The following is a 15,794-nucleotide window of genomic DNA, read 5'->3' as shown; positions in this document are numbered from 1 at the left end:
GGAACTCCATTCCCTTATCCCCTTTACCGACTCTTCTGTCCCATTAATACTGAGGTAGTTGAAATCACCAATGATTATTATTCTATGGTTTTTACTCTATTTCCTAATGTCAGGCAAACCCCCCCACCTGCCAAGACTGAGGCACACATTATTTTGCCACATGAAATAAAACTTAAAATTGCAAGCCCTGACTGGGAAGACATTTCCATGGTAACAGACAATATTGAAACAATGGGGATCCAGCAGTTGCTTCTCCAATACACAGAAGTGGTCAAACCAGTTTTAGACACATGACTATCTGGCTGCAGCTTTTGGATTTGAACTCCCAACAAAAGGATTTGAGATGAGACAAAGCCATGTACTCATGGAATAAAGACCTCTCCTGGAACTGTGAACATCTCCTCTCCTGTCTGCCTGCTCATCTCTCAGGGAACTGAAACCATTCAAGACACATAAACTGAGAGAGAGAAAATGCCTCCTACGTGAACAAGGTTTACAATGAGTACTGGGCCCCAATGAAACGCAAGACCATATCTTAAATCAAGGACTACAGCAAGCTTGAGAAACAGTAATAAGATATTGCCTCAAATTGTTCTACTTATCTTTTCTTCTGCTCTTTTCTGTCCCTATTTTGCATGTTCAAATCATGTGTGCATGCTAGCGTGGGCGTGTCATATATCCGTAGGCGTGAAACTTATTAGAGTTTAAGTTTAAGGTTTAATAAATTTCATCTTACTGCTTTAAACCAAAGAAAACATGTTTGTGCTCTTTTCTTTGCCTTATAATTGGAAAGTTGTGAACAAGGATTCACAAGGGAGGAGCTCAAAACACAGTGTGTTTAAAATTAAACCCTGTTACAATAAGACCAGGTGAAGTCAGCCAGAGACCCCTAGACACATTGCTCACCTGGTAGTAACACTAATTTGTTTGCAAATGGCTTCCTCCACCTTCTTTTCACTATTAGGTGGTCTGTCAACTACATGTATTAGTGTTTTTGAACCTTTACCTCTATCCATATTGATTTTAATTTTGTCTTGCTGATGGATGTGTCACCTTTTTTCTACTGCCATTATGTTATCCCTAATAATTAGAGCTACACCACCTCCCCCTTTTCTAAATATGTTATGTCCTGCAATGTTTAATTCCCAGTCCAGATTTTTCTGCACCAATGTCTCAGGAATCCCTATTCTGTCTGGCTCTTCCCAACACATGATTGCTTCCAGCTCCCCTTTTTTATTATGAACACTGTGTGCAGTACTGTTGTTATGACCAGGTAAGAAAGGGGTCTAGGGGTTCCCTCTCAGCTTTCACCTGGTCTTACCATAACAGGGTTTAATGTTAAACACACCGTGTTTTAGTTCCCCCTTGGTGAATCCTTGTTCACTGCTTTCCAATTGTCAGGCAAAGAAACCAGCCAAACAGGTTTTCTTAGGTTTAAAAGAAGAAAGGTTGAACTTAATTAAATTTAAACTCTAATTTGGTTAACGCCTACGGATACGCGATGCGCCCATGCTAGCATGCATATGTGATACACACATGCAGCTAGAGACAGAAAAGAGCGGAAGAAATAAAATGGAAAAGTCTGAGGCAATATTTGAAGATGGTTTTGGTTACAGTAGGGTCGAGCGCACTGTAGATTCCTTGATTGTAGGTAGGTCTTGCATTTCCTTGGGGCCCAGTATTCTTCTTAAACCTTGTTCAATGCAGGAGACTTTTCTCCCTTATGGTTCACGTGTCTTCAGTGGGTCCAGAGGCTTGTGAGAAAAAGATGGCAGCAGACAGGAGAGGTCTTCGTAGTCCAGGAGCAAACAGTCTCTCTGTCCAAGCTCAAGCTGTCGTTACAATTTAAAAAAACATCCCAAGTTGGCCAGCAGGTTAGTCACGTGACCAACGGGTGTAACCACTTCTGTTTTTGTGTATTCTCTTTCCCTAGCAGACCCTGGAATGTCTCCTCTTACACACAATACCTGGTGATCAAAGTCCATTTTAGGATAAGTGGATAAGGGAAGTAACCTTTCTTGTCCCTATTGATATGCAAATGTCTTCCAGCCAAGTGTCTGGCAGCCCTTGTAACAGGCCTTCTCTTCTTCCCAGCAACAATTTGAAATTTAATGACCATCTGGCAAAATTTATATGCCTCATTCTTGGCAGGTGGGGGCCCAGCTTGACACTGTACAGATACTTAACTCATTTTTAAAAGGATTTCCTCTCATGCTTTATTTAATAAGCTTTTTAGACGCTTGCTATATAACTCTATTCCCTTGCCTTCAATGTCCTCCCTGACTTTAATCTTTCCTGTGTTCTCCTTCCTGTTTTGTTTACATTTAGGCTGCTTATGTTTGTTGCACATCCCTCCCCCACATCTTATTAGTTCAAAGCCTTTGGCACCTCCCTTTTATTCATTGAAAGCTCAGAACTATGAGTTGTGTTCTCCTTTCTCACGGACATGCTCCAGTTTCTGCCCAACCTATGCACCCTTCTCATGCTGTGCAGTTGGAAAAACTTCCCTTCCATTTTCATCAGTGCAGGATAAACCTTTTGCAATTTGCCAAAATGTTTTCTCAAATTTGATTTTCAACTGAAAGGTGGCCACAAAAATAGTTAAACTGTTGGAACATTAAAACTAATTAAGACCATGAAGCTTGATTTGAACAAGCATTCCTCACCAGTGACAGGATGCTAGCATTTAGAGTTGAGCTAAGGAATAACTCACTGGTGAGATATAAATATGCCATGCCTTTTCTTTGCAAACCCTTTTTTAAAAGCAAGATTCAGAACTTAAAGGAGTGAAAGTGGAATTTGGTACACTTCAGGATCTGTACCTCATTAATTTTGACATCTTCCAGGACACTTATGTGACTGTTAGAAATTACTGACACCAAAAGAGGCAAACCACTTGGAAATTGAATGGAAAATTTGATTTATTCTTTGAATCTAAGGCGCTTGACACTTCTTGACAGACTGTCTTTATCTTCATTAGATGTAAGCTCTCTTTGTTTGTTTGAAGATTATCTTTGTCTTCTCTAGTCTTTATCCTGCAGCAGTCTTTATCTAGCAAATGTAGAAGGATACCTTTACAAGTACAAAGTATATTTATAACAGGAAGTGAGTGGTTTTATATAAGTCATATTATATGGATATATGAACCAGTTACAGATAGTATCTCACTTAATTGTACAAGTTGTCTGAGATCAAGCAAAGTGAGAGTTAAGTCAGCTATTGGAGATACAGTGGCTGCCCATAAGGTGGATTGATCCGGAACAGAGGATCTGAGTGAAACGGATAGCCCCACCACTGAAGGGCCTCAGCAACTCAATGGGCTGAATTTTATCAGCGCACCGCACTCCGCGGTGGCACTCTGTGAAAGTGGCAGGCTTTTGACACGGAAGTGCCGCCACACAGCCCCCACGATATTACGTGTGGGGGCTGATTTAAATAGAGGGGCGGAGCAGTCACCCCCAATGACGCAGAGGGGGCAGGGGACATGTTCCCGGCAACGGCGTCCAGTGCCACCGCGCAAGAGCCAGTGCCATTTTTAAAGGGCTTCAAGCCCTTAGCAAAAATTTTACATTTTTAAAGGGATATTAGATTACATTTGTTTTTAATAAATAAGTAGAAGATGGAGGCCCTTTTCCAACACCCCCAATAGTCTTTTCATTGACCTTTATTCTGAAAATGTATTTTTTTCCCGACCCGAACTTTCGCCCCCAACCTTCTCACATTTGCCCTTTAACCCCTTCCCACCATCGCCACAGCCAATAAAGAGTGTTTCCCCCACTCCCCCCACCACCCTGATAATTTTATTCCTCCCCCCTCTCCACCAGTGTCCCGCCCCGGTTGGACATAAAATCGGCGTGGGACGGCCGTCGTCGACAGGTAAGTTAATTTGCATTTCATGAATGCTAATTTAAATATTTAGATGAAGGCCCTGCTACCAAGCGGCAGGGGTGGGGTGGGGGGGCTGCTCCGAGGCCTCGCCGCCGCTAATATACAGGGGACCTTCTCGACATCGGGGGTTGAGGCGGGCCTCTCCCCAAAGTGTCTTACGGGCCCCCCCTGCCATGACCTCCGATGTCAAGGAGCTCGTAAAATTCAGCCCGATGTTCCAGAAGCTAATACGTCATCCCATGGGAGGAAGATCAACTGAAACATGCCAGTAGATTGTATAAGTTCTAAGAGCATTCCTAATCACCTGTGTGTAGACTCTAATCTAGTCAATAGACTGCTATCTAATGCTGTTAACTTATCAGCAACTAAGGAGTTAACTTCTAGAGCAATCTCATCAATTTGCAGTCGTTTCAGACACTGATCTCAACTAAAATTTAATTATTAGTAATCGAGTTAATGCTGAATAGTTGTTTGGTAGTACAAAACTTGAGTTTTGCTGAAAACAGAGTCATTTTATCAAAGCTTTTCGTCTAGTACTCATCAGGACAATTGGCAAGAATACCAATATAAGGGAAGCAACAAATTTATACTATATGAGAAGAGAGTGCTGATTGGTTGGTAAGTGGACCCTGATTGGTAGAGTCATTGCTATGGAGAATGCACCAGTTTATGGTGACTGACTGTTGACTACCCAGCTTTGTTTGAAATTTAAACCAGGCAGCTTGACTCTGATTGGTCAAGGCATTTCCCTAAGGAATGAACCAGCAAATGGCTGTCACTTATTTTGTTTAGCTGAAACAGGCGCAATGTGTGTACATGTTCTTTCTGTCTGCAAAGAACAGGGCCCTGTGTATTAATATATGTAGCTTTCAGTATGCACAAATGCACCACACTGCGAGCCCGACTGACAATCTTAAATTGGTTGTCAACATAATTCTTAGCACACTGAGGATTATTTAGCAAATGTTATCTAATTGCGAAATTACATCTCATGTTAAACACCATGTTTTGAGTTTTGTAAGCACTGGCTGGTTAGATACGGTCTGTACCTCACCCGTTGCGAACAGCAGAAAAGACACGTTGTTTGATACGACCCACTAGTCTTTGGGATGTATGGCCTATATACCTAGCATCACAATGGCATATGAATTTCAATATCACATTACTCATTTGTGTGATAGGCAGGACGTCTTTTTGGCTTGATGGCAGCATCCTGTTAGTGGCGAACACCACATGTGTGTTAACGACACTATGTATGCATAAATAGATGGTATTGCCATGCGATTCCATCTAGGCCCAGCTCTCGCAAACACCTTTGTTGGGTTCCATGAGAAACATGTCAAACATGTCTTCGATGGAATGACACCTAACCTCCTACCTCTTGCATATTTCCAATATCTAGATGATACGTTTGCTAAATTTGGATCCGCAACTGCATGTAATAATTTCCTTACATGTCTTAACCTTTGAAATGCAGCACTCAAATGAGCTCCATTTCCTTAACAAAACAGTTGAGAAATCTACTAAAGGGTTCTCTATCCTGGTCTACCGCAAGCCTACCTTCACTGGTCAATACATGCATTGGGATTCTTACAGTTCCATGTGTTTTAGTTTTAGTTTTTAGTTTTAGAGATACAGCACTGAAACGGGCCATTCGGCCCACCGAGTCTGTGCCGACCATCAACCACCCATTTATACTAATCCTACACTAATCCCATATTCCTATCACATCCCCACCTGTCCCTATATTCCCCTACCACCTACCTATACTAGGTATCAGCAACCTTGTAAATAGCGCCATGCAAGCTTGATGCTGAAATAGGGTGAATCAAAGGCATCCTGTGTAACAATGGCTACTCTGATCAGATCATTTCTCACTGTATATCGCGTAAACTTATGAACAGGCCTAAGGCCGTCATTTCCGGCCCTGAAAAGTGCCCAATCTACCTCAGGTTACCCTGGAAGGGTAATGTATCCCAAAAATTTGAGCAACAGGTGAAGCTAGCTGTTTCACACTGCTATATTGCAGTAGCAACACATGTGGTGTTCGCCACTAACAGGATGCTGCTGTCAAGCCAAAAAGACATTTTGCCTTACACACAAATGAGTAATGTGATATATGAATTTCAATGCCAGTGTGACGCTAGGTATATAGGCCGTATGTCCCAAAGACTGGCAGATCGTATCATACAACATGTCCCGTCCGCTGTTCGCTACAGGCAAAATACAGACTGTACCCAACCAGCCTATGCTTGCAAAACTCAAAATACAGTGTCCAACATTAGATGTGATTCCATGATTGGACAACATTTGCTAAATAATCCTCAGTGTGCTAAGAATTACACTGACAACCAATTTAAGATTGTCAATCAGACTCGCAGTGTGGCACATTTGTGTACTGGAAGCTAGAAATATTAATACACAGCGCCCTGTTCTTTGCAGACAGAAAGAACATGTACATACATTGTGCCTGTTTCAGTTAAACAAAATAAGTGACAGCCATTCGCGGGTTCATTCCTCAGGGCAATGCCTTGACCAATCAGAGTCAAGCTGCCTGGTTTAAATTTCAAACAAAGCTGGGCAGTTAACTGTCAGTCACCATAAACTGGTGCATTCTCCATGGCAATGCCTCTACCAATCAGGGTCCACTTGCCAACCAATCAGCACGCTCTTCTCATATAGCATAAATTTCCCTTACACTGGTATTATTGCCAATTGTCCTAATGAGTTCAAGACAAAATGCTTCAATAAAATGATGCTGAATGATGGTGGTACACAAAGCTACCTTTAAAACCGGTTATTCATTTTGTTTTATTTTGCCCATGACGCCCTGGTCCTAAAAGAACAAAGAACAGTACAGCACAGGAACAGGCCATTCAGCCCTCCAAGCCTGCACCGATCTTGATGCCTGCCTAAACTAAAACGTTCTGCACTTCCGGGGACCATATCCCTCTATTCCCATCCTATTCATGTATTTGTCAAGATGCCTCTTAAACGTCGCTATTGTACCTGCTTCCACCACCTCCCCCGGCAGCAAGTTCCAGGCATTCACCACCCTATGTGTAAAGAAATTGCCTCGCACATCCCCTCTAAACTTTGCCCCTCGCACCTTAAACCTATGTCCCCTAGTAACTGACTCTTCCACCCTGGGAAAAAGCTTCTAACTATCCACTCTGTCCATGCCGCTCATAACTTTGTAAACCTCTATCATGTCGCCCCTCCACCTCCGTCGTTCCAGTGAAAACAATCCGAGTTTATCCAACCTCTCCTCATAGCTAATGCCCTCCAGACCAGGCAACATCCTGGTAAACCTCTTCTGTATGCTCTCCAAAGCCTCCACGTCCTTCTGGTAGTGTGGCAACCAGAATTGCACGCAATATTCTAAGTGTGGCCTAAGTAAGGTTCTGTACAGCTGCAGCATGACTTGCCAATTTTTATAATCTCTATACCCCAACCGATGAAGGCAAGCATGCCGTGTGCCTTCTTGACTACCTTATCCACCTGCGTTGCCACTTTCAGTGACCTGTGGACCTGTACACCCAGATCTCTCTGCCTGTCAATACTCCTAAGGGTTCTGCCATTTACTGTATACTTCCCACCTGCATTAGACCTTCCAAAATGCATTACCTTACATTTGTCCAGATTAAACTCCAACTGCCATTTCTCCGCCCAAGTCTCCAACCGATCTATATCCTGCTGTATCCTCTGACAATCCTCATCACTGTCCGCAACTCCACCAACCTTTGTGTCGTCCGCAAACTTACTAATCAGACCAGCGACATTTTCCTCCAAATCATTTATATATACTACAAACAGCAAAGGTCCCTGCGGAACACCACTAGTCACATCCCTCCATTCAGAAAAGCACCCTTCCATTGCTACCCTCTGTCTTCTATGACTGAGCCAGTTCTGTATCCATCTTGCCAGCTCACCTCTGATCCCGTGTGACTTCACCTTTTGTACCAGTCTGCCATGAGGGACCTTGTCAAAGGCTTTACTGAAGTCCATATAGATAACATCCACTGCCCTTCCTTCATCAATCATCTTCGTCACTTCCTCAAAAAACTCAATCAAATTAGTGAGACACGACCTCCCCTTCACAAAACCATGCTGCCTCTCGCTAATAAGTTCGTTTGTTTCCAAATGGGAGTAAATCCTGTCCCGAAGAATCCTCTCTAACAATTTCCCTACCACTGACGTAAGGCTCACCTTCAAAATAGTGCCATGGGATCTTTTACATCCACCTGAGAGGGCAGACAGAGCCTCAGTTTAATGTCTCCTCCAAACAACAACATTTTTGCCAGTGCAGCATGCCCTTAGTGGTGGTGGATGAGGACTAGTTGAGCCTCCATTCTAGGCCCCTCCCCTTATGCCTCCACCCCAATGAATTTCGAGCTCACCATGTTGCTGAACTCTTATTCCATCACCTCTGCACCCATTTCATCTATTAATTACTTGTTATTCAAATTGCAAAGTGACCCTGTCCACAATTGTTTGTCCCTATTCATGCTTGTATACTCAAAGTTTAAGTGGTAATAATTATGATATTGTAATTGTTGGTGCTTGACTTGTTGTCTGACCAGCAACAGGAAAAGAAGCAGCAAGAGTACCTCACAATGATCGATTCCCCAAGATGTAGGACATTAATGGACACTATCCCTCTTTAAGATGGTACCAAAAATGATCAGTTGCAGAGAAGCAGCCAATTTCTATGCCCTTTTAGAGTTTCAGATATCAGATTTAATAAATGACATTGCCAATAATATGTCTGAAGTGCTTTCTCCCTTCATTCAGAAAATGATGGGTTCATGCTAATCCTGCTGGGATTTTCATCACCCAAGTAAAACGAAGACTGCATTTATATAGCACCTTTCACAACCACCAGATGTTTCAAAGCACTTTACAGCTAATGAAGTACTTTTGAAGTATAGTCACTGTTGTCATAGGGTCATACAGCACTGAAACAGACCCTTTGGCCCACCCAGTCTGGGCTGACCAACAACCACCCATTTATACTAATCCTACATTAACCCCATATTCCTTACCATTCTCCTACCACCTACTGACACTAGGGGCAATTTACAATGGCCAATTTACCTATCAACCTGCAAGTCTTTGGCTTTGGGAGGAAACCGGAGCACCCGACAGAAACCCATGCAGTCACAGGGAGAACTTACAAATTCCACACAGGCAGTACCCAGAACCAAACCCAGGTCACTGGAGCTGTGAGGCTGCAGTGCTAACCACTGCGCCACTGTGCCAATGTAATGTAGGAAACGCAGCAGGCATTGCACACAGCAAGCTCCCACAAGCAGCAATGTGATAGTAATTCAATAATCTGTTTTGTGATGTTGATTGAGGGATCGATATTGGCCATAACCCCCTGCTCCTCTTTGAAATAGTGCCATGGGATCTTTTACATCCACCTGAGAGGGCAGACAGAGCCTCAGTTTATTGTGTCCTCTAAACAAGAAAAATTTTGCAAGTGCACCACTCCTTCAGCAGTGGTGGATGGGGACTAGCTGAGCCTACATTCTAGACCCCTCCCATTATGCCCCCAACTCAATGAATTTCAAGCTTGCCATGACGCTGAGCTCTTCTTCTGTTTACTCCACGCCCACTTCTTTGGCCAAGAGTCATTACCCCCATTCAACGGACCCTTTTGCTTGTCTCCAATATTCTCCCTCCACCTGGAACCCTCCCTCTGGCTTCCTACTCTCTATTGAGCTTTTCGTGATATCGGCCATGTCAATTTCTCTGCTCTCCTCATGTGCTCTAACCTATCTTCTATCTCCCTCTGAACTTGCAGCACTGTGTTCCCTCAGGTCCAACCTTAATCTCATCATCAAACCCACTGACAAGGATGGTGCCATTGTTGTCTGGCATACTGAATGCCAACTCTCTGACACTTTCGCTTATCTCCCCCAGACCATGACCCCACTACCGAACGTTAAGCCATTGCATGCAGGACTGTCACTGACCTCATCTCCTCTGCAGATCTTTCTTCCATGGCCTCCAACCTCAAAGTTCCCCAACCCCAGACAGCCTGCTTCTACCTTCTTCCCACAATCCACAAACAGGACTACCCTGGTAGACCCATTGTTTCAGCCTGTTCTTACCCCAAAGAACTGATTTCTTCCTATCTTGACTCTATTTTTACTCCCCTTGTCCAATCTTTTCCCACCTACATCTGTGACTCTTCTGATGCCCTTCAACAGTTCAACAGTTTCCAGTTTCCTGATCCTCACTGTCTCTTATTCACCACGGACATTCAACATTCAATGTCTCCACACCTCCACCCTCCGCCAGGATGGTCTGGGAGCTCCCCGCTTCTTCCTGGAACAGTTCCCATCCACCAGCATCCTCCTCCACCTGGTTGAACTTGCTCTCACATTAAACAGCCTTTCCTTCAACTCCACTCACTTCTTCCAAATAAAAGGTGCTGCCATTGGTACCTGTATGGATCCTAGCTATGCCTGCCTTTTTGTGGAATATGTGGAACATTCCTTGTTCCAGTCCTACAGGCCCATTCCCTCACCTCTTCTGGTGTTTTGATTACTGTATTGCTGCTGCTTCCTGCTCTCACCCTGAATTGGAAAATCTCGTTGACTTTGTTTCCAATTTCCACCCTTCTCTCACCTTCACATGGTCCATCTCCAACACTTCCCTTCCCTCCCTTGACTTCTCTGTCCCCATTTCTGGGGATAGGTGTCATGCTCACGCAAGGAGGAATTATGAACTATATAATGAACTTATAAAACAACCCCAAAATGGACAAATTTCCTGAAAAACAAGATGGAGTTGAGAGGTCAGGTGACCTTATCCTGTACTGCCAATACACATGAAAACTACAGGAACCTTGAGTCAATCTTCATGTCTGGACCAGCCTTGGAGAAGGAATTAAAATGTACATGGCCCATTCTGTGTCAATGGTTACCTCTCTTCAACAAAATGGCATGGCAGACATGGTGTCTCCAAATTCAAACATAAATGAATGAGTGTGAAAAAATTTCACTTTATCAAAATGGGAGATGGGTGACACCCAGACCTCATTGTCTAACAATGGCCCTATCATCAGACACCCTTTATGAGGACAATTGTAATAGAAACCATGGTCACATGACAGAAACCAGGGGTCTGATAAGGAGCTTAATAAAAGTATATGCTGACCAGATAAAGGCAGAGCCAACAAGAGAGAGATTCTATCAGCTCCGGCAAAAGAAGGAGGACTCGGAGTAAGAACACCATCTTTAAACTACAAGTAGGCAGTGACTGGAAGTGACTTTGAACTCCATAACTGAGAAAAAAACAGGGTTTTCAACTTTGAATCATCTCTAAGATACATCAAAATGAAGTCTGCCTCACCAACCCCCCACCTCCCCCCCCCCCCCACCCCTGCCCTGCTAGGGAAGAAAGGAGGGTTTACAGTGAACTCTTTTAAAACCCATCAGACCTAATTGCTTGTTACCCTTTCATATCTATCTTTTCTTGTGTGTGTGTCTCTCTGCTGATTTTGTTTCAGATTTCCAGCATCTGCAGTATTTTGCCAGTTAACATGCGTGGCCATAGGTTCAACCAAAGTGTTTATGTAAGGCATCATAAAAATGTGAACAGTTCCATGCAACAGGTCCATTCCAGTTGCTTGCCATTTTTATACACCACCCTGCTCTCATGTCCACATTTCTGTCCTCAGCCTGCTGCTTTGTTATAGTGAAGCTCAATGCAAGCTCGAGGAACAGCACCTTATCTTCCAATTAGGCATTCTACAGCCTTCTGGACTCAATACTGAGTTCAACAACTTCAGATCATGACTGCCATTTTGATTACTTTTTTCTTTACCATGTACCAGTCTTAAACTGGCTTTTCACGTTTTCGCTTTCGGACAGAGCTGTTCATTATTCTGCAATTAATACTCTTTTTGGAAAAATGTTTTGTTTTTTTATTACTATTACTACTCCATTTGCCTTTTATTCCATAACATCTTAATCATTTAATCTCTCCTGCTCTCCACCCGATCACAGACCTTCCCTTTTGTTCTCCTTCCTCCCTCCCTCCTTTCACTTGCACAAAAACTGTTACATTTCTAACTTTTGCCAGTTCTGATGAAGAGTCACAGACTTGAAATGTTAACTCTATTTCTCTCTCCACAGATGCTGCCAGACCTGCTGTGTATTTCCAGCACTTTCTGTTTTTATTCCATGCAAAAAAAGTTGTATAAAGCACATCTAAAAGGGCCAATTTTTAATACAACAAAATAGGATTGTGATTAATTTGGAATCCTTAGGGCCAGTCAAAATACTAAATTGGCAACAGAAAGATATAATTCTTGAAATGGTTAATGTTACTGTTATGAACACTGGACTTTTTAACATGGTTGTGTTTTAAAAACTGTGATCTTTAATGCAGTGTAAAGTTAACATTTGGAGGAAACATGTGACCTCATACACAAGCTGCCCAGAGACTAGCCAGAGGTCTTGGTTACCATGAGAACAAGGGACCCAGATCAAAGGCCCCTTTGAAAGTAGGGCGCAATGTTGTAACAGCTAAGGGACAATGGATTTCACTCTCCCAGAATCACGGATTGTAAACAAGGAGCTAGAGGCTCTAAAATGCAGATTTGAGTTGCAATTTTTAGCCCCAAGAAACAAAGGAAGACCCTGGTGGTTTGCCATGGTCAGACTTATGGTCTCTGAGAATGGTCAAAGCCAAATGACTATTGACTTTTGATTTGGATAAATTTGAGAGGCTTTCCTAGGTCTGAGGGTAGAAAGAAAGAAACTAAGATCAGCAGTCAAGTGTGCAGCCTTACTGGAGTGACTGAAAGGGGCCAGTCGGCTGTTTTTGGAGAAACAGCTGCTCTCAGATCACCAATACAGCAAAAGGCTGCTAAGATTTGAACCCGGTTCAAAGGCTTAAGGTTTGCGGAGAAGAAAAGACCAACGGGGTCGCGAGAGATTGCCTTATTAACGGAAATCCAGTCGAATGTGCTTGGAAGAAGTGAGCAAAGAGGACGTTGGCTTTGTTGAGGACATTGGAGATCCAACCCATTGCAACTGGGAGGAGTTGGGGACTTTTAACTGCAAGAATACCTTTTTTGTTGAGAACACTGTGTAAGGTATAAATGTGGTGTGGGGTTTTTGAGTGAGTTAATGGGAAATACCTTTCTCTGTAATTTCGTATATTAGCTACCTACTAAGTACTCTTTAGTTAATGCTGTTTTTTATGGTTTTCTGTTAAAATAACAGTCTTAAAACGTGAAATCTTGTTGTGTGATTCTTTAATCCATCACTGAGAAGTTTGTATCACTTGTTTTAAAGTTGGCGGCCTATGTAGTATCAAAAGTATCTGGAACGGCCACAACACAGAGGAGATGATTAAAAACGGGCTGAGGAAACGTATCTAACTCTAAGTTAGTCAAAGACATAAATAGGTGAAAAGGGACCAAGTTCAGACAAGGTCCATCATCGAGTGCAGTGTCACAGGCCCTCTCCAGACGTCCCTCACTGAACCTAGACATTAATCATGTTCGACGGATGAATTTAATACTAAGGGGGTACGCTTCGATTATTCACATCGCTTTGCTGTCCATTTAACAATGTTGTTTTGTCTCAGATACTCCCAAACGGCACATCAACTACAATAAATACAAGCTGTGTGGATGTGAATGTTAGAAAGGGAGCTGGAGGTCAAATACTCTTATGTTGGAAACGTTTTTTTTTTACAGAAGTTCCCTTGTTGAAAGGTATTTTTGTGTTTAAGTATAAGGTTTCAGTGACTCAAGTTGCAGTTAAACTTTAAACTATAAATACGAGATAAAATTGCCGAAATAAGTTGTTTTCGCAGCTGGGGTGAATATTTTTGTGGTAAAGGCACAAATAATATTTTTTTCCCCCCCAAGTGGGCAGCAAGAAAATTATTGCTGAGTATCTGCACGAAATAAAACATTGGCACTCGGGAAGAAATGTTAAAAATGAGTATGACTAACACAGTGCTGCACATGGCACTAAAAAGAGCCATTTGGAATAAATTAGCTTTCAGACTATAAATCCACAACAGTAAAATGTTAATTGAGTGCTTGTGCTTCAAAACACATTTTATTAAATCTGCACTGAAGGAAATTAAGTAATTTCCCTCAGCGTCCCTGCTGCTCAATAATTTTATAACGCAAATGTGGAGATGCCTTGAAGGGAATTCTAACACAGCGAAGACTGAACAAATAAATGAACAACAACTTGAAGGAGAAGAACATTATTTAGGTGCGCATTTATAAGATCCAGATTATATTCAGCTACTTGCAGCACAGATCATGTTGTCGTTCCTACAGAGAGGTTATCCGATAAACGAGGGAGTAATAGATGCCAAAAGAAAGTCAGGGAAAGCCAAACATCGAAAGTGTTTCTTAAAGAAACTGGAAACAATTTAATATTATTATATGCTGGGAAAAGCGCCCAATCACTGAGACTTTCCGAACCAGTACTTTTCAAACTCTCACTCACTTGTTGATGTCCCACTCCGTGTAGCGACTGATGAAAAGTCCTGTTAGTTCCTCCTCCAGCTGCCCGCTGTAGTTGGTTTGGATAATGTACTCCTGTCCTGGCACCAGTTTGTTGTCCAGTTCGATCACCAGGTACTCGTTCCTAAATTCAAGCCAGGTGTCCTGAATGTTTACACTGGAACGAAGTTCAACATCAGGAGAGTTCCCGGTAGCAATGACGGTCACCCCGGAGAAATTAAGGTTGTGACTGTGAATCAGGATGATCTCGGTCTGCTCTCTGCACATCACTGTCACATTGACCTGGCCGATTAAAAAGTAGAGATCATCCTTGCCGGGCACCTGTCGCGGCCACAGCTCCAGCTGGTAATGGCTGGGGATGACACTGCTTGGTAAACGGGAGTTGTTCCACGGCCCCCACCGGCCAGTCACAGTCGGCATCGAGCTGATGTTAGGGAGCTCCCAGGTCGTCGGGAAGATCTGCTCGGTTTTCTCACTCCTCAGCCTGGCGTAAAGAATGGCTAGAACAGTTGAAATCACCAGTAAAGCCAAGATGATGAGGGAGAAAAGTACAACCGCCTTCTTACTGAGATAGAACCCAGAGTTGGACTTTGGCCCCATTTTTGGTCCTGGGTCCTTATGTGATCTCCAGTTCTGCTGATTTTATTCACATTTTATTAAAGGTCTCAAATTTCCGTGATGAGAAAGGGCTGAACCTGATCCATTCGGACCAATATCCATCTGACAAGCATTCTGAATAGTTGTGATGAGGTTACACTGCACGTCAAACGCCCAGTAATATCTCACTTTACCAATGGCAGCATAAAGCGCAGCGTTTTCAAATACTTTGAGCGCCTCGGAGCACTTTGAATATAAAGGTGGGGACTGTTTCAGAAGAGATTCGAGTAGGGTGTGAAAAATCAGATGAAAGGGCATATGTGCCTTGCTTAAATTAAGTAATGCATAAAAAACATTTGTATTTGACTGATTCTGGAATGAACTGGTAGGAAATTGTGGTCGATAGTGCCCATTATTTGGCCGCTATGAGAACGTTTCGCGAGAGGCAGCATGGTTTTGTGAAGGGGAGGGAGTGTCTCACTAATTTGATTGCGTTTTTTGAGGAAGTGACAAAGATGACTGATGAAGGAAGGGCAGTGGATGTTATCTATATGGACTTCAGTAGAGCCTTTGACAAGGTCAGTTATGGCAGACTGGTACAAAAGGTGAAGTCACACGGGATCAGAGGTGAGCTGGCAAGATGGATACAGAACTGGCTCAGTCATAGAAGACAGAGGGTAGCAATGGAAGGGTGCTTTTCTGAATGGAGGGATGTGACTAGTGGTGTTCCGCAGGGATCAGTGCTGGGACCTTTGCTGTTTGTAGTATATATAAATGATTTGGAGGAAAATGTCGC

General features: G+C 43.0%; 1 protein-coding gene across 1 annotated transcript in view; it reads right to left on the bottom strand.

Annotated features, from left to right (window-relative positions):
* The window catches only part of LOC137369147 (aminopeptidase Q-like), a 249,146-nt gene extending 234,145 nt beyond the window's left edge, over positions 1-15,001 (bottom strand). The window contains exon 1 of the mRNA XM_068029875.1: positions 14,385-15,001. Coding sequence (XP_067885976.1) covers positions 14,385-15,001 — 617 coding nt within the window. The remainder of the gene's footprint in view (positions 1-14,384) is intronic.
* Between the last annotated feature and the right edge of the window lie 793 nt (positions 15,002-15,794).

This window comes from Heterodontus francisci, chromosome 4 (genome assembly GCF_036365525.1).
Source record: "Heterodontus francisci isolate sHetFra1 chromosome 4, sHetFra1.hap1, whole genome shotgun sequence".
NCBI classification, from domain to species: domain Eukaryota; kingdom Metazoa; phylum Chordata; class Chondrichthyes; order Heterodontiformes; family Heterodontidae; genus Heterodontus; species Heterodontus francisci.
Note: the sequence above shows the minus strand (reverse complement) of the source record. Positions and strands in the feature narration are given on the sequence as shown.